Here is a 19,344-nt window from a genome sequence, read left to right on the forward strand (position 1 = left end):
CGGGCTGGTACTGCAGCAGAACTCGTGAGGAGGGAGGGGGAGAAGTCCACACCGCCTCGCCGCCACAAACTGTAGCCACGGTTCAGAGGGCACACAGAGCAGGAAGACGTTGAGCTTTTGGGTCAGAGAGAAGGCTGAGGAGGGAAGGAGAAGAGAATGAGGGGACAAGTAAGAGATGACAGCCAGTGGCGTAAAAGAATCTCTGAAGTTGCAGAAAGTGATGGGAGAAGCCAGCAGGAAGCCTGTGGGAGGGACAAGCCATGTGTCCTGCCTAAAGTTGGGGATGGAGAAAGGACGGACACAGGGGAAAGACGCGTCCTCCCATTCTGGGAGGCTTGAGAGAAGTCTGCTGCCGTGACAAAACCCAGCGAGAGGGTCTAAGTATACCCAGCATACATGCTTGTGAGTTTCCCTTTTGAAGCTTACCTCCAGGTCCAGCAGTGTCTCCAGCTGTTTGACAGAGGCTTTATGTCGACAGCAGATACAGGGGAAGCAGAAGCATCCAGTGACAGGCTAGAAGGGAGGAGGACACTGACCCTCCATTCAGGTTCACCAGCTGCAAGTTGGTCCCCCTTGTAATGCTGAAATCTGTAGCGGAAGAATAGTGAGGGGCTACCAGAATGGGGGACACAGGAGGGAAGGCAAAACGAGTGTCTGTATTTATTCCTCCCTATTTTTATGAATATTGATAAAGGTAGACCCTGCCTCTTGTGCTGGAGACCCACTTCTATGCAGCCCTTGCTGTAGAAGAGCTGTGACCCCTCTCATGTAGAGTAGGAGAAGATATCCAGGCTTTTTGGAAAGTTTGCTTTCCTGTGAATAAGGCAGCCTTTTAAATAAAGGGGGTGACTGGAGTCAGAGATTGTCACCAGTAACAGCTAAAGGGGCCTGCTGGTTTGGTACACAAAAGGGATCTAAGCTGAACCGGCTAAAGAAGGTGTCGAAAGTTGGGGTGGTTTGTTGGTTGGTTTGGTTTTGGTTAACATTCAAGGGAACACATTCTTTGGAGGTGCATCCTTCCTTCCTTCCTTCCTTCCCCTTCCCTGGCGGCTCTGTCCCCTCGCCAAAGGAGCAGTCGTTACCGTGACAAACGTCTGGAACAGCGGGACCAAACACAGACCGTTTCCTTCATCCCAGGGACAGAGAGAGAGGCGCTTGGGTTAGCCACGCGTTGCGGTTCCTTCGTTGCCCGGCACAGGTGCTGCGGGAGCCCCCCGGCGCACGCGGGCGCACTGCTGAAACCCTCTTCTCCCCCGCGCCTGTGGCCTCCGGGCGCTGTTAAACGCTACCTGTCACTGTGATGTTGCCTGTAGCCTTGGCGATGGTGTTTTCAATCACGCAGGTGTAGGTGGCGTTAGCAGTAACGTTGTGCAGAAAGGAAACCACTTTCAGCGTGACGTTTTCAGCGTTCAGCTCGTAGCTGGTGTTGGCAGCGTGAGGCAGGTACTCCCCGGCGTCGCTGTAGGCTGTCCAGCGCACGGCCGGTCGAGGGAACCAGCGCGGTGCTTCGCAGTGCAGCGTGTCCCCCCTGCTGCCGTTCTCCACGTGGACCCTGGGGGTGCTGAAGGCTTTGGGAGGGAAAAAGGGGAGAGAGTCACAAAAAGGCAAATGGCGGGGCACTGGGCGTGAAATGCCCAACTGCGCCTCCCAGTCCGTCCCAGCTATTTCCAGGGAACTTGCTGCTCAGCGTCGCAGCACCGCGCGTAGCCAAACCGAACACAGAGGCTGGGACAGAGGTCCGTGCAGGCTGGGCTACGGGGATCTAAAGGCTGCTAGGTCAAGGCAGTGTGGTTTGACAGCATCTGCTGTGGTCATGGCACAGCTTTAGTGTCTGTAAGTAATGCTGCTTAACGGTTCCGTGCTGGGTCCCGGGCCCGTGAAGTGAGCTTCGCCAAGAGCTCCTGGGCATCCAGGCTCCCAGAGGAGACTGGGCTTGGGACCTGGCTGGTCGGGGAGTGCCCACGTCGGCCGAGCGTCCGGGTGGGAGCTGCAGCCGGCACAGCTCTGCTCACCTCCGCTGCAGGCGGGTGGCTGAAAGGAGGCACCTGCTGTGCTCGGCAGGGAGAGGCAGGCCAGAAATGTCTGCTGTGATAACTGGGGGAAGGGGAAGGTGACTCGCTCTCTCAGATGGCCGAGAAGGCAGCCTGACCAACACCTATGGCCTCGTGATGCGACGCTCACGCTAAATGGGGCTGCAGCCGAGGGGAGCTCCGCCTGCACCTGCAGCGGCTAAGGGCAGACTAAGGGGTGGCCTGAGCTGGAGGATTTACGCCAACATCCCTGAATTAAATGAAACATTTAAATCCTGTTGCAAACTCAGCTGTGTTTTAAAGCCAAGGCCATCTCAAATAAAGCTTTGTTAGTCTTGCTCTCCTAGAAAAACATACCTCTGTATATTCACTTTTTAGGAGAGCAGAGTTCACCAATTTCAACAGAAATAAAACCTAATGCAGCATTTCATGCCTTCTCTCTAACGCCGTTTCTACGTGGGTTACCTTAATCGAATCAAGCAACACAAAAGCAGGCACATTCACAAGGTTTCAACGAGGGGTGGGAGATGGAATCCCTGTGGGTCTTAAGTGTGCCTCAGACGTGAGCCAAAGCCCTCTGGCCTTGCTGTTACCTACTGTAGTCCCAAGCAGTTCTCCCATCCTTGCCATGGCAAGACAAGGGGCCTGTGAGCCCAGCACCCTTTTTTTTCCACCACTTGGGAAAGAACTTCACAGAGCAACAGGGCAGAAAACACCCTTTCAGTAAGAAACGGGAGACTGAAATGATGCTGGCCAGACGTTCCTGCAGCACCAACTCTTGTGTTGCCTTTCTGTCCCAGGACGGGCTCCCTGCAAGTGATATGGGGAAGCGGCTGCGTCTCCAAGACATCGGTCACAAGCTTCTGCACGGAAGCTGGTGCCCACCTCCTGGAGCTTTGGCTCTGCTGGGCCAAAGGAGGAGACTGGACCTGCAGAAAAGCAGCATGTCTCATTCGAGAGCTCTGCTGGTTGCTCCTGTCCTGCCATGACTGGCCTGAAGCACAGAGGACCCCCTCGTGCTGCCGGTATGGCACATAAGCGATCATCCATCCTAAAACTGCATTTCCTTGACTTGCAGAGGTCTGACAGTTTTTGCTCTCACAGCTCGAGCTGTTGGGCTCAAGGGATGTGCTGGGACCTCAGGGATCCTAGAATCATAGAATCAGAGGTTGGGAAGGACCTCTAAGATCATCCAGTCCAACCATCCACCCAACACCACCATTCCTACTAAACCATATCCTGAAGTGCCACATCTACACGTTTTTTTAAAATCCTCCAGGGATGGTGATTCCACCACCTCCCTGGGCAGCCTGTTCCAATGTCTGACCACTTTTTCTGTGAAGAAATTCTTCCTAACATCTAATCTAAACCTCCCCTGATGCAACTGGAGACCATTTCCTCTTGTCCTGTCACTAATTACCTGGGAGAAGAGACCAACACCTGCCTCACTACAACCTCCTGTCAGGTCCCCCCTCAGCCTCCTCTTCTCCAGACTAAACAACCCCAGTTCCCCCAGTCACTCCTCGTAAGACTTGTTCTCTAGACCCCTCACCAGCCTTGTTGCCCTTCTCGGACACGCTCCAGCACCTCGATGTCTTTCTTGTAGTGAGGGGCCCAAAACTGAACACAGTACTCAAGGTGTGGCCTCACCAGTGCCAAGTACAGGGGCACGATCACCTCCCTGCTCCTGCTGGCCACACCATTCCTGATACAAGCCAGGATGCCGTTGGCCTTCTTAGCCATCTGGGCACACTGCTGGCTCATGTTCAGCCGTCTGTCCACCAACACCCCCAGGTCCTTTTCCGCCGGGCAGCTTTCCAGCCACTCTTTCCCGAGCCTGTAGCGTCGCATGGGGTTGTTGTGACCCAAGTACAAGACCCACCACCTGGGCTTGTTGAAACTCAGACAACTGACCTCGGCCCATCAATCCAGTCTGTCCAGATCCCTCTGCAGAGCCTTCCTACCCTCGAGCAGATCAACACTCCCGCCCAACTTGGTGTCATCTGCAAACTTACCGAGGGAGCACTCGATCCCCTCATCCAGATCATTGACAAAGATATTAAACAAGACCAGACCCAAAACTGAGCCCTGGGGAACACCACTCGTGACCGGCCGCCAGCTGGATTTAACTCCATTCACCACCACTCTCTGGGCTCGGCCATTCAGCCAGTTCTTTATCCAGTGAAGTGTACACCCATCCAAACCACGGGCAGCTAGTTTCTCCAGGAGGATGCTGTGGGGAACAGTGTCAAAGGCCTTACTTAAGTCCAGGTAGATGACGTCCACAGACGGATGCCAGCAAAAGCCAGCCAAAGAAACACTAGGACTATCTGCCTGTGCAGAGTCACGTTGTCCCTGTTGTATAGTCAGTGTAACTCACCACAATTTCATAAGAAAGACCCAGAGGTGACCGAAAGGGGAGAAACGCTGCCGAGTTCAGTGGGAGCGTATTGCGTTGTGCCAGCAGTGAACATGATGGCCAAGCCCAGAGGGCTCAGAAGAATTAAGCACCCGCAAGTGAAAATTCAGCGGTGTCTGTGCATGTTTTAAAGTGGACTCATAACAAGGTGAACAATTAACTCTAGCAAATATGTAATGCTTCAGACAACTATGTGGTGGGCGGTTTGTTGCTTTGATTAGAAAATTAGAAAAACAGCTGTGCAGCACTCTCCTGGCTGGAAATATATCTTAAAGTAGAGAGAAAAAGCCATTATTTTCTCTTTAACAGGTGTAAAATCTGAATATTTATAAGATCAATTAGCTACTCCAATTCTTAGGGGCTCTTCGTAGTCTGTTAAGTAGCTGGTAGAATACATGTGGTAAATAGAAGAAAAAAGACAACTGGGTGCATTAAAATAATCTTCCTTTCTTGAATAAGGATGTGGAAAGAGCAGGTAAGGTCATAAACAGCTCTGGAAAAGCCAGAAATATCCCAGTCCCACTCAGGGACGCAGGGCTCGACAGTGGCTGCTGGAGGAGCGGGCATCGCTCACACAGCCTCTAGCAACGGCGTAACCACGGGTCGGTCTGACCGAGCTGCATTACCCTGTGTTTTGCAGCAGGATTTTCTTCCTCCTGCCCCTCACCTCCCGTCCTGTACCGCAGCACTGCCGCTCCGCTCCCTCGGGCCGTGGTGACGGAGCACTGGTAGGTGCCGGCGTCGGAGAGCTGCACGTCCCTCAGCTCCAGGGAAGCGTTGCCGCCCATCACCTGGTCGGCAAACACCGCCGTGCGGCCCTGAAACGACGCGTCTTGTTCTTGCAGGTGGTCCTTCCCGCCCCTGAACTCGTGAACCAGCCCGGCTACTCCCGCCTTGGCCCACCGGATCGCTATGCTGCCCATCCGGATGTCGGGCTCAAAAGTGCAGCCCAGGACGCCGCGCTGGCCGATGTTCCCTGGAGACGTCAGTGCCGTCACGCTGATGGAGCGTCTTCCTGCAAGGAGAAAGCAAGGCGGCGTGAGAAAGGCAAGGTGGTGAGCATGGAAAAAGGCCAGACCGCCCTGCAGCTCTCATCCAGCTGCCCCAAGGCTAAATGAGCAGCGGCACATTGCAAGGTCACCAGCAGCAGCTACCAGTGCTGCTAGCAGAGGTCAACTCCCATGGCTTATATACCAAGATGAAACACGGGAGCATTTCTTTAGCAGGCAGCGTGCTTCAAAAAGTAGCTCCTCTTATTTGTTTGAGAAGAATTCGGATGGTGTTTTTTTCCTTACTTATATGTATCAGTGATTTTTCTCTTTGCAGCTGCCAGAAGAGTGTGATTTTTTGTGTCTTTTCTTAGTTAGGACCTCCCTTTCTGCAAGATAAATGTGACTGCAAGGCGTAATGCTGGCAGAGAAATAAGAGGCTGCTCTTTCACCCTTACTGGAATCCAAACCATTTTCTTTTGTTTAAGAACAGTCAGCATTTCCCTTCCCAGGGACACAGATTGCTTCTCAAGTCGATTCCTAACCAGCAAGCTTGAGAATTAGCTCCTTCCTGAAGCCAGGTCCTCTCTCCTGTGCAGCCCTTCCCCAAGTGTCACTCAGCATGCCCTGAGGAGGCTGCATGTTGGCCAACACCAAAGCAACACATTTTTGCCGCCCCTGAGGGAGCAGGGGAATGTGCCTCATCCCAGCAGATGCTGCTTCACCTCGCAATAAATAACCATGGTCTCCTTCCATCTGGGAGGTGGAGCACGGTACTTTCAGGACTTCCTGCAGGTGTAGGTTTAGGGGTCCAAGCCCAAGGAAATTTCAACTAACAGAGCACTACATCTCCAGCAGCACAGGCTGCGCTACACTTATCGACCCCTTGCCTCAGCTGGCTTCCCATGGAGCGACAGATGGAGTTGAACGTTTCAGTTGCTAACGTGCCAGATAACTAAAAAAAAAAAACAAACAAAAAAAGCGCTTGAATTTCTGCTGTGAAAGCACAGGCCAGGAACTCACTTCCCGGGGCAAACCGGAGCTGCCCCACAGCACTGGGGCTCAGCCGCGCACAGCCACCGCTGCAGCCTGGGGCCGGCCGCTTGTTATACTAAGGAATAAAAAGGGGAATCAAAATGCGAAATGATAATTGAAATTAACCAGACTATTGCTGCTGTAGGTATTTTTGTAAAGCCTTACCCTTATTATAGTTAAAAGTTTAACTATCCTAGGTTTAGAGAAACTAAGAAACAGGATTTTGAGTAATGTTTCATAAGATTTTGAATAATGTGTTGTTGTCGCATATTGTTTGGACATTTGTACCTGTCCAAAGTAGAACCAGAGAGTGATGAATCATAAAAATAGCTAACGAGCTATGAAAAGCTGCTGAGAGCGCCAAAAGGAACAGGTAACTAGGGGAAAGGTGATTCTGGCAGGGGGAGATCGCGGCCACCTACCCCAGTTATACCCCAGATTCAAAAGATGAAGAAACTGAGCACAAATACTAATTTACGTGCTGGATAAAGAGACTTTAACCAATCATTTAATAGAATAACAATGCATATGTATTAGAAAGATGAATATGGTAATGTTAAGTGTATAAATGACTGTCAGTCTGTGAATGAGGTATGCTGCCTTGGGGCAGACACCCATATCTGCACAAATATGCAACAAAATATCTCTGCTCTGTGTGTATATTGGCATATTGCACACTGGGTAAACAAACCCCTATTTTGGGGACAAGACGCTGACAAGTTTTTGCAGAAATGAAGAGCCGACACAGATTTCCTCACTCAGCCCCGAGTGCCAAGTGTTGGTGTCTTCTAACCCACCCTGAGCACATGTGTGTGTGTGTGTGTGTGTAAATCTCTGCATTATTTAAAATGTACAAGAGCTCACAGCCTCCAAGGAGAGCACAGCTCCTTGTGGTTTAATGCCATGGAGTGATACCTTGTTGAGAAAGACCAGAACTGAAGTTGCCTGTGTGGACTTCATTCAGCCATCTGGTACATAAGCTTTATAAAGCAAGCCTTCATTAGAAGGTCGCAGGTGGCGCTTCCACATAAGATCACACCTCATCCCATGCACAGGATGGAGACACACAGGTGGCAGCAGGGCAGAAGTTCATCACCCTGCCAGTAACAGCAAAAAATCTGAGCAGTCACGTACCTGAGACACCAAACCCAATGATGAGGGCAATCACTGCAGCCAGGATGATAATGACCGTAGTCATGCTATTTGGGGAAAAAAGAAAGGACAACGTTACTGCTCAGCCCACCTCCTTCACACCCTATGCCTACGGTGCCTGTCTGCAAAGCCACTGGCAGGAAGGAGGTCAAGGTGGGTAAGCCACTGACCTAAAGCAAGGTGGGTGGGTGAAGTGCATGACCAGAATGACCACAGTAGTGATGAACATTCATCAAAGGCAAAGGACCATGTGGTGGGAGGAGATGAGCCCCAGGCTTTGCTTTTGGGAGGAGGCAGTGGGTCCCAGTGGAGGATGCTCTCCTCTGCATCCCCCGGTGCACAAGGGAGCTGGGCAGTCCATGTCGGCATTTGTGAGGGATCAGTTGCCCAGGGAGGCGAGCAGAACACTGAGCCAGGCACCTGACCCCAGGAGACACCCAGTACAAGCCAGGCAGCAGGCAGAGGGGGCTGGGAACAGGGCCAGACCTGTGAGCTGCCTGGTTTGGGGATGCCCCGTGCGCAGATGGGTAAGTGGCTGCTGAGCGAGAGGCTGAGGAGGAGAAGACCACTTACCAAACCGCACAGGCAGAGGAGCCTGGCAGAGAAGGCAATGGGCAGCACAGCATGGAGCAGCACAGCTCAAGCCTTGCTGAGCATAACACATCTCCGGCACAGCCCCGACTCAGACAGAACTGTAAGCGTGGCCTGGTGCGGGCTCCCACCACAGCTGGTGGAGCTGTGACATGTGGGCCTGGGTGCTTTGTCAGCGGTCTGGGGGTTGTGGCAGCGACCTCAGCTTCCCACTGGGCCAAGCCCACCAGTACATACCAGAGCAAGCAGTTCACACGCTGTGCTCACAGGATTGCTGGACTCAGCCCTGCTCAGGGCTGCTGGAGGAGAAGCCCAGAGAGCCGTGGGAGGTCCTCACAGGGGACTTCCCCCCTTCCCCAAGCCCGGCAGGGCTCTGGAGGGAGCAGCTCCGCAGGAGGCACAGGCACCCGGCCGCGGCCACCACACCAGTGCCCAGGGCTGCCAGCCCCGGGCTTGTTTTGCCCTGTTGTCCACAGAAACTCCCAAGCTGCCTCTTCCCGTCTCATCCCCAGGCAGGACCAGGCTGCGAGATGTCACGGCCCTCCCACCCACGCAAGAACAGCCCGTCTGCTTGAGCCGCGTGCACCGGCTTGCAGCACACTCTTTCCCAACGCATCGGGCAGTCTTCCGCACAAGAGGCCATCGGCGTCCGTACAACCACACTGCTCCTCCCAACGCTGATGGGTGCCTGCGTGGGTTCCTTGCGCAATCGTGCCTGAGTCACCACAGATGCCAGGATTACAGGGCTGATCCGGAGCTCCAGGGAGTCACACTATGGGAACAAGCCCCTCCTGCCGGGAGCAGTAGGGAAGGGAGAAAAGGAAGATGGGTTGAAAGAGGGGACAGAGAAAGAGGGGATAGAAAGGAGGGGAGATATTATAGAAGTCTTGCTCGGCCTCCCACTGCCTTCCTTCCATCCTCATTCTTAAAGCCAGATGAAAAGAAAGTTGTCTGAGGAAGCCCTGCCTGCACATGCCAGCGTGCTCAGGAGAAGGGATCAGAACTGCATATTTCACCACAAGTGTGCCATAAGTCCATATAAAGGTTCATACGAGTCCATACATACTTTCACATCCACGCCAATCCCTCTGTGCATAGAAACCCTCAGAGCTGGGAGGTGTCACACGTTTGGCTTCCTCGCCGTTCTCACCAGCTTTCCCTCACAACCAGGGTGGACAGCAGTTGTCTGCCTGCCCTCTCCTGGTGCCCTGCAGGTGTGGTCACAGCTGACCCCGCTGGGGAGGACAGCGGCAGATATCCTCCAGCCGCCAGCACTGGGCACCCGGGGACCCATCACCTGCCACCGCCTCCCCTGGGGCCTGCGGCATGGGGACTTGGTTTGCTGGCTCATGCAGATCCCACGGCGCGACAGCTCCCAGCAGAGCCTTGTCATGTCCCACGGGGCTCAGCTTCGAGTCACTCGGGATCTTGGCCAGGCTCACCATGGGACAACCCTATGCTTTCCTATTCCAGGGCAGATACCAAGCCTCTTGCATATGCTGAATAACATCTACCTCCTTGAGGAGCTCCACCAATTTCTTCAAAGCTGATCCCAGAGCGAGATAGTTGCTATAAACTCAGCCATGGTTGCCATGATCAGCGTCAGCTCTCACACTTGGGAAGCACGGGCTTAGACCTACAGCACATACGCCTGGAGCAAGTGGCAGCCACATCGGCTTATAGTGGCTGTGACTCACCCTCATGCCTCTAGATTAAAATCCTCCTTCCCAAGAGTGGGCAGGAGAGAATTGCTGGGAGCTGAAGGATGCTGCCTGCTGGTGATGGAGGATTTCATCGATAAACTTGGAGCGGGTATGGCAGGGGACAAGCAGCCAGGACACCCTCCTGTGCAGTCCCAGAACTCTTCAGGTGCCACCACACTGGCCCCCGGTCCTCGAAAGGACCCGCTGGGCTGAACACCACCTCTGCCCTAGCACTGTGGCAGGCAAAACCATCCTCAGGTCGCTCACAAACAAACACAAAGCAGCACAAACAGCCCAGCACCAACACTTTTGTCCCCCACTGTTGCCACCTGCCCCTGTAGCCGCAAAGCCTTGCTGGCTTTGCATCCAAAGAGGTGCTCCCCACCCCTGGTTCAAGGCAGCAGCAGGGCTGATGGAAAAAGCTGCTTGCTTGTTACAGGGAAGGATGGCAATTTTGGGGTACACAGATGCCACTGCCCACTTCAACACCTCTTGCCAAGGACAAGGGGAAGTCAGGCGCTTGGAGTTTCCTCCGCAGAAACCGTGAGATCAAAGAATCACAAGGGCCTTAAAAATGTTTGCCTGCAAGCCGCCCGTGCGTACTGAGCGGATCTGGAGCGTGGGGCGAACAAGAGGAAGCTGGCAGCCCGGCCGCGTGCTGACGGTGGCTGTGTTTCACAACAGTCCAGTCCAGCAGCTCAAGCGAAAAGCGACTTCTCTGTGCATCAGCACCCCTCATGCTGCTGGCGTTTCAGAGGCACGGAAACAGGCCAACGCAGGCGGCTGCGGCTGCAGAAGTCAGAGTCACCTTTGGTTCCCGGTGCCGCTCCGGCACCCTGCAGGATGCCGCTCCGTGCATCCTACCCTTTTCCGTGGTCCGGTTCCTGATCAGCCAATGGAATTTGGCGTGAAGTTTCTTCATTCCCTGCCTGAATGCTGCCGAGCACAGCCCAGGGACAGAGGCTCGCAGCCCCGCAGCAACGGGCAGCAGAGGCTTAATCCTGATCGCTAGCTCTGCTCAGAGTAAGCTTTCCCTCAGGAGATGGCTTAGAGGCATGAGGATCAAAAAGCTGGGAAGATTAAGAGATTGAAGGTCCCCTGCCTTCTTCCTCATATCAAAACTTACAGTGGAAAAGAAATAGCATGGCAGGGGCAACTCAGCAGGAGGGTTTTTCATTCCAATGAGTGGTTAATGATTGCAGAGTTCAATTTTTCTCAGCACTTCAGGTTTTTTTTTAGTGTTTGTTTTGTTTTGTTTTTTCCTGAAATCAATAGAAACCTCCCACTGCTCCTCTGAAGCTTCCCGGAAAATTAACCCCTCTCTCTGCGCTATTTCTGCATTTCAAGATTAGCCTGAAGAGGCCAATGCCCTTGAGGAAGCCTGTGGCTTCCCATAACCTGCTGCCGTCTGGCTGCGCGGCCGCCCGGGGCGGGCAGAGGCGCTGGCAGAGCCGGAGGATGGGTCTCAGAGCAGCGAGAGGTAGGGATGCATTTTTTCCCACCCGTCAGTTACCGCATTTCCCTGGCAAAAGCCAGCTGGGCTGCCTCTTGAGAGTAACCGAGCTGGTTATTACACGCACTCCCGTCGCGTGAGGAATACGATGCCCAGCAAATATTTACACCGTGTTGCATGATATCTACTAGTGATATCACTTTCATCAGTGAAAAGGTGCAGATAGTATTTCTATTTAGTTCTTCCTTGATGCTCCATGTGAGAAAGTGGGAGCCCAGCTCACGCGTGACAGGTCTCTTCTGTTTGCATGTGGACTGTCCTTCTCCCCACTGCTGTTCAGCTCAGGTGGGACGGTTACAGCTGAAACCTTTTTGACAGAATAAAGGCAAGCAGGGATGTCTCACACACCTCACTGGAGCCTCTGCCTCCAGCCAGCCTGGAAAAGCCCGCACCTGGGATGAAGGGATGCTGTTTGTTGGTGGCTCTGTTCAAGCAGTCAGGTTTAGATGCAGGCTCAGCCCACATTCATCGGAGGCTGAAGCAAGTTTGACACTTTACCAGTCTGGTGGGGGTTATTTTCAGCTAGTCGGGAGATAAGGATACAAGGTACATATTTTTATGGCCTTCCCCATGATACTTCTTTTTCTGACTGTAGTTCACCGGGACTTGGTCAACAGCTCCAAAGCAAACAGGCTCATTGAAACAAGAGGCACAAACCAGCTTGCGCATCTTCCCAGCTCTTACTCCTGACCCATACAGCAAGGTAACTTGCTGCAGGACAGCTTCTGCCTTTCTCCCCTCAGCATGCTGCTGTGATGGAAACACACGCGACTGTCTGAGGGCCAGCAGAAGGAACAGGGAGGCTTCCTCAAGCCATTGATACCCCAACCTACAATAGCAGGATCACAGCACCTTTCTCGAGCCGTTGATACACCTACCTGCCATAGCATTCCAAACTAAGGTAGCATATTCTAGCCATGCGCAGTTTCTACAACACACACCTCCATCCTGGCTACAGTCGATGACCTGCACATGGGTGTCTGACAGCTACATGGCCTTACTGATTGTATAAAAGAACCTGTACTGGTATTTAAGTAGCTTGGGTGAGTGCAGTATAGAGCCAAGCTGCAAAGAACTGCTGTCTTGAAAGCTCCTGGCAGCAGGGTGATACAGCCAAGGAGTTTGGAGAACACAATTCCCTCCCTCCCCTCTCCCAAAGCAGATGCAGATAATACCATACCTCCAGAAAATGACCTGGCCTTGGGATGCCATGGTCACGGCACCTAGGAAGACACGCCAAACACCAGGTGCCCGAAGGTCCCACACTGTTCAGCACAGCCCCTGTCCTTCACATGATATATTCTCCCAGCCTGTCCTGCTTAAATAACTGAACTCAGCTAAGGAGTGGTGAGCCCAAGCAGTGAACTCTCAGGAATGAGGAAGCAGTGAGCATCTCAGCTCCCCCCCACCAGGGCAGTCAATAGCAAGGAGGCCTGGTTAGTCACTGGGGCAACAGGAGAGACCTCCTACACCATCCATTAAAGAAACATGTTGATTTAAAACCAAAAATAACACAGAGTATGGTTTGGCAGCCAGCTAATCCTTGAGTCAGAGTGCAGCAGTCTCCCCTGCAGAGCCACAGCTTACCCATCCCTGATGGGTTACGTTATATCCAGGACTAGGTCAGGTCTGCTTGTTAGAGTCTCCAATCATGCTTTCGGCACTGGGCAGAGAGGTCCCACCTGTGGGTCCCCTTCCTGGCCCCATTCGCAACGTGCATCTTCCCCTGCCTCTCTGTGCTGCACTAAGAGGCTCCTCCAGACTCAGCAGTGCCATCAGAGTCACGCAGGTTTGGCAGTGGCCTCTTTCCCGACTGCTGTTTTCTTCCACTGAACTCCTCCCGACCAAACTACCTCTCCCTGAGGCCATCTCCTGCTGCTCTCAGATCTGCCATGACGATGGACATCAGAGCAGGTAAAGGAAAGAAACTGGCACAGACCTTGCAAGCCTTTCCCTTGGTGCTTGGTCTCACTCGAGGCTGGGGGCAGGATGCACAGCTCTTGGCCATAAGAGGTTGAGAAGGGCAGAGAGATTGCAAAAGAGCAGAAAAGAGAAGGCAGCTTGCACCATCGTGTTCAGTTTCCCAAAGGGAAACCTGTGTATCCTGTCATCTGTGTCTGGACTGCGTTCCAGGGAGGACGGGAAAAGGGGAATTTTTGACAGTCCGTAGCCACCTCCAGCAGGTTTGGATGGTGAGCGAGAGTGAACAGCTTTCCCACGCAGAGCTGAGGATGCCCAGAGGAGCTGGGAACAGTCCAGCACCTAAAAAAAACCCAAATTATTTTCTCTGCAACAACAGAGGTTAAAATCAAGACAAATTAACAGTGGTCAGTGATGACCAAACTAGCTGAAAAGTCTGAGTAGGGTTCAGGAGGGTTTACAATGCTCTGAGGGCCACAGCAGCCTTCTCGCTGTGCATGTACGAGATTTCAGAAGCATGCACTTAGTCTTTTGGACTACAGTTCAACTCCAAAAGAGCCTGCTCACCTCTACAAGGGATGAACATAGCCAGACGTGGTGCACAACACCTAGCAGACTTATCTAGACAGCAGAGAGAGGGCTGGAAGGGGCCGTGGCTCTTGCACAGGCACCAAAGTCAGCAAACTATCCCAAGGCATTTAGCACCCAGGACTCGCCACTTCCAGCCTCCTCACACCAGGATGAAGTTACAGATCACAGCTTGTGTTGAACCTCCTCCCACATTGCACCACATTGCACTGATGAGAGCACAGATCTCAACCTCCACTAAGCCTAGTCGCCTGTTAGGAAACAAAGTAAAATTAGAAAGCAAATGGTTTCCTGCTGGGTTAGGGAGTTGAATTGGCTGCCTATGTGGTCAGAGAAGTGTCATACCCAGTGATGCTTCTGGTGGGCCAGGACCGCATGGCCTGTGGCACGGACAGAGGAGCTGGGGTGGGAGCTTCTGCCTTCAAGAATGACTAGGCATTGGGTTTACTCAGCTGTTCGTGTGCTACTTCAATGTGAGTGCTTGACCACGAAGCTAATCGCTCTCCAGGCAGAGAAGCTACCTGAACGCCCTGTGCAAGGTCTGCAGCAGGGGTGTGAACAGGACTTACTTCTAACTCTCCAGTCTCGGCTGTTACTGAAAGCATGTCCTTCAGCCTCTGGCCTCTGAATGAAACCGAGGACTGGAAATCTTTCACCTGAGAATCACTGTCACTCTTTGGTTGCTGCAATAGTTTAAACTTATAAAGCAGACTTTATACAGTTTTCACTTCCCTTCTGCTTTATCATGGAATAGCCCTTTTTAAGCTTAAAAAAAAAAAGAAATCTGACTTATTTTGTAGTATTCTAGTGATTACTGAACCTGTCGTAATTCAGCAGAGCATTACTAGGGGCTAAGAATAGCTCTAGGCCATAGTGGCCTGGTGGGAAATGCACATTGAGAAATATCCTGCTGCCCTCAGTGACACCTGATTTACGGCTGCCTTTGGCGCAGTGCGCAAACGAGGTGTCTCCTTTCAGCACCAGGTAACTCCGGGTCATAGCCGCAGCACACCTCACCGCACAGCCAACGATCGGGTTACTTCCATGTTGGAAAAACAGGTCTGTTTCTCAGGCACAGCCCTGGGAGGACCAGGGCAAGTCCCACTCACCAGGGCAACAACACATTAATTACTGAGCAGCTCTCATGCTTGAGAGGTGAAAACAAGAGGTATTCAGGATATTTCCCAAAGAAACCAAGGATCTGTGACTACATGGTCTGCCCAGCTCTTACCACTTTTGTATCTATTAGTAAAATCCAACCAAATGAGGCAGCAGGATCTGGTGCCAAAGAGTCTGTGAAAGCTGCTGAGCACCTGGAGAAGAGAGACACCAGCTACCTTGACTGAGGGGAAGGAGGCAGCAGGCACAAAGCATTGCCAGTGGTGTCCTGGAGCTGGCCACATGCTGCCTCTTGCCTGCATGAGGGAACAGTGCGGGCAGGAAGGACCGGAGGTTAGTCAGGGCCCGAGAAGATGTTCAGTGGTCTGAGGGAGGCACAGGCAGAAGAACCAGACTGCAGTTGCTCTGCCTTTCCTGATATAACTTGTTTCTTCCTTCACAAATAATAATTCTGTCAGAAGAGTTCCCTTACTTGCAGGAAGTCCATGCCTTATTTCAGCATCAGTGGAAACCTGAAGGAGCTATCAGGGAAGGAGAACCAGGAGAAGATGGAACTGTGGTAAGCTGACAAGCAGCCAAGTTTGATGGAGCACTCAGGAGAGGTGAGGACAGCCAGTAGGCTGGAAAAGATGAAAGCTATCCTTGGGATTTGACCAAAAATGTTGGACATCTTTCCAGTCTTGTGCTCCCACATCTATGACAATGGTGTCAAGAGGTACTTGAGAAGCACCAGAGATGGGAGCATTAATGGTCCCATCCTGAAGGCTGGAAGGAGGAAAGTCTGGCACTGCCTTTTCAGCTCTACCTGTCCTCGGCCTCACCAGCCCTTGAAGGGAAGCTGGAAGGAGCAGCCCTCAGAACAGGCCCTCATTTCTCCAGACAGGGAGGTGGTGAGCAGCCCTTGGCAGGAAATGGGCAAATCCCCCTATGCTGCCTGTGGGCCACTGCCAGGGTCTGTCTTGACGTGACACCCCAGATGGTCAACGCACCCTTGTGAATCACCTCCTGCTGTGAGAAGGCCAAGAAGCCCTGCTGAGCCAGCTTCTGCACTGCTCCTGTGATCTGCTGGGGACAAACTTGACACTCATGCACAGAGCTACAAGCGCAGCCTTGTCACCGGTGTGGTTTGCCTCCTCTGGGACAGAAGAGGTATCCTAGCATGGTACCTGACTGTAGAGGCACCCTACGTGGAGTCTTCCAGGCTGCAGGGCCTCTTCCAGGTCTTCCACAGTCTCTTGTTCTTGCTGTGTTTTTCTTTCCAGCTACACTCTGTCTTCCCTATCTAGGGAGTACGTCCTCCTCCATGCTCATCCCCATTTTTATTTTTTTGCAAACTTCAGAGACAGGCTATTTTATCAGCAAGAGCTTTTGTTGTGGGAAAAATATATTTACTGCTGCAGTTCTGTCAGCACTGCATGTATGTCTGTCTCGAAAATACCTTTGTTATCTCAGGGACCAGCTGGTCAGAAATAACCTCACGTAGCCCAGCAGATTAACTACACCTCATAATCCACCACCTCCGCAAGGCTGACTACCAGCAAAGCACTGAAAGCCATTCCTGGGAATGGCTGCTGGGGACCAGTGTGAGATTGCAGGAGATCAGTAGGATATATCCATGTGGCAGAGCATTCTGAGTAATGAACACAGAGGGCAAAGTCTGCTTGCAAATAACAGGAGGACACTCACACCTAACCCCCACAAAGTGGCTAAGGTCATTAAATGTCTTTTCTGCACGATTCTTCAAGCTATTGTCACGCACAGTCTGCTTTGCCTACACACAGAGTGGTAGCCAGTCAATACTTAATAATCCTTGGGACCAACTGAGCCTTCAAGTCTACCAAAAAAAAAAAAAAAAAAAAACAAAGGCCTGACCCTGGCAGGATTAGCACACCATGCTGTCCGAAAACTGCTCTCCCCATGTCAAACGCAGAACTCAGCCCAAGCTAACTGCAGTTCCCTGCAGGTTTATGTGTTCGCTGGTGTAATTCTCACAAACAGCTTCTTGGAAAATGTCAGCGACAGGGTGTGTAAGGGATGCCTAACACAACGAGAAAACACATTCCTATGTCTGAGAGGACTAAGATGTTTTCCGACAGAAATTATGTGCCTAGAAGGTAGTGCTGTCCTTACACGTTCCCTCTGCAACACAGCATGGAAGGTCCGAGAAGAAACAGCACGCAAGCAGGGGGTGGGGAGCAAGAAATAGGAAGACACAGAAAATGAGACCTTTCGGTTTACATCACGCTCTGTACTGAGCACTGACTCTGCACATAGCAAGGACAAGAACGAGTTACTGTTGTTCCATTAAAGGTTAATTCAAACTTTCACTTTGAAATTTCAGAGTCAGCAGCTTGGAGACTTTAATTGCCTAACTCGGAGATTTAAACTGCCTAACCTTCCCCTGTTTGTTTGACAGCCCTTGCTGGATGATTAATGGAAAGCTATAAACAGCATTTGCATGAGGATATCTATCTCCTTTGCTGGGAAGAAGAGGTTCCAAAACTGGCTTTGTAAGAGGCGTGAACAGCAAAGGAGAGTCTTCTAGGTCTGGGCAAGCAAACAGACAGCACAGGTTTCTACTGTTTACAAGCCAGCTATCACCAGCCACAAAGCAAGAACCAGTCCTCACTGTTGACACTGGAGCAGCATTCCTCTCCCCAGGTGACCAACAGCCAGACCTTTGTCCCCACCCCAGCTCCCCAGGCAGTACTAGGAGCCCCTGGCAACACACACCTACCGGCGAGGTTACCCCCAGGGCAGTAGCGTTCCCAGTCTCAATGACACGAGTGTGTTGCATTCAGGAAGGTATCCAGGGTGTCTGCTTCACCCAGACAAGCAGCAGGCAGCAACTGGCAGATTTGCAGTTGTCCTTCCCAGAAAGTGCTTCTTCCCTGTCACAGATGCCATTTCCCCAACCATGGGTTGGCAGTGCATGTACATCTTCCCTCCCCATCTGGAGTACTGCGTCCAGTTCTGGGCTCCCCACTTCAAGAAAGATGAGGAGCTACTGGAGAGAGTCCAGCGGAGGGCTATGAGGATGGTGAGGGGACTGGAGCATCTCTCCTACGAGGAAAGGCTGAGGGAGCTGGGCTTGTTCAGCCTGAAGAAGAGAAGGCTGCGAGGGGACCTAATAAATGTTTATAAATATCTGAAGGGTGGGTGTCAGGAGGATGGGGCCAAGCTCTTTTCAGTGGTGCCCAGCGACAGGACAAGGGGCAACGGGCACAGACTGATGCATAGGAAGTTCCGTCTGAACATGAGGAAGAACTTCTTCACTCTGAGGGTGATGGAGCCCTGGAACAGGCTGCCCAGGGAGGCTGTGGATTCTCCTTCTCTGGAGATATACAAGACCCACCTGGACAAGGTCCTGTGCAGCCTGCTGTAGGTGACCCTGCTTCGGCAGGGGGGTTGGACTAGATAATCCACAGAGGTCCCTTCCAACCCCTACCACTCTGTGATTCTGTGATTCCCCTGTGGAATACGAGACAAGCTCCCCTTCTAAAAACAGAGCCTTGCCAAGACTGCACAAGCCAAATCCAGGAGTCCTGCTGCATTCCATCTCCTGCTGCTGCTCTTCCCTAGTTTTCCCAGTTCAGGACACCTGCAAGCCTGCACCTATGGCTCCTACTGATGTCCAGACTGTCCCCAAATCTTTCCTTGGTGAGCTGGGTACTATCCTGTCTCCCGCATCACCCCCAGCAGCACTAGGTCCCACACCATCTCCATGGAGGACATACAGACTATGTGAATGACATTCTAATTCCTGTTCACGTCAGTGCCATGGGTTTTCCTTAGATTTCCTTCAGATATATTACTAACCCATCCTGGTCTTACTTGCAGGGAGGGCATAATGAGGCTACAAGGCTACAGCTGACTCAGAGAAAATGTAAGAGTTGCAAACACAACAGCAGCTCCCGGGAGTGTGACTGTGCTACACACGCACATCCGAGGCCAGAATCCAGCTGCGTATCTGATGCAGAGGCAGAAGCCATATTCAGGCTGCCAAGCCTTTCCAAGGCACGAACACAAACCGTTTGGAATGTGCCCCAACGAACAGCTTTGGCCTCTTCAAGAAGGACAGCAGAGATTGTCAATCCTGCAAAATGAGACACATCTTGACCCTTTTGTGAGGTAACTGCTCAGACCGAGTTTCCCCTTAGAGCCTGACCACACAGGCCTCAAACTCCTTGAAAGTGTAGGCACCAGTACAACGCCCAGCGTTTGCTCCTGTTCAAGCACAAAACAACTTTGCAGACACAGCCCTGGGCAGAATGTAAGGCACAAT

The 19,344-nt window shown here is 52.2% G+C and overlaps 1 protein-coding gene across 1 annotated transcript; it reads right to left on the bottom strand.

The window, feature by feature from the left end:
• Positions 1–466: 466 nt before the first annotated feature.
• Positions 467–12,687, bottom strand: VTCN1 (V-set domain containing T cell activation inhibitor 1). Its single transcript, XM_075414264.1, has 5 exons — positions 12,613–12,687; positions 7,608–7,672; positions 5,117–5,464; positions 1,290–1,568; positions 467–588 (listed from the first exon to the last, which is right to left on the bottom strand). Exons 1-5 carry the CDS (start codon positions 12,642–12,644, stop codon positions 467–469), a joined length of 846 nt encoding a protein of 281 aa, XP_075270379.1. The 5' UTR covers positions 12,645–12,687.
• Between the last annotated feature and the right edge of the window lie 6,657 nt (positions 12,688–19,344).

This window comes from Opisthocomus hoazin, chromosome 1 (assembly GCF_030867145.1).
Source record: "Opisthocomus hoazin isolate bOpiHoa1 chromosome 1, bOpiHoa1.hap1, whole genome shotgun sequence".
NCBI lineage: Eukaryota > Metazoa > Chordata > Aves > Opisthocomiformes > Opisthocomidae > Opisthocomus > Opisthocomus hoazin.

Coding starts and splice junctions, on each gene's coding strand:
- VTCN1 (XM_075414264.1), bottom strand. CDS start 12,644: ATGGCATCCCAAGGCCAGGTCATTTTCTGGAG. Junction 7,673..12,612: donor GGCCAGGTCATTTTCTGGAG/GTATGGTATTAT, acceptor TTCCCCAAATAG/CATGACTACGGTCATTATCA. Junction 1,569..5,116: donor GCTGCGGTACAGGACGGGAG/GTGAGGGGCAGG, acceptor TCCCTCCCAAAG/CCTTCAGCACCCCCAGGGTC.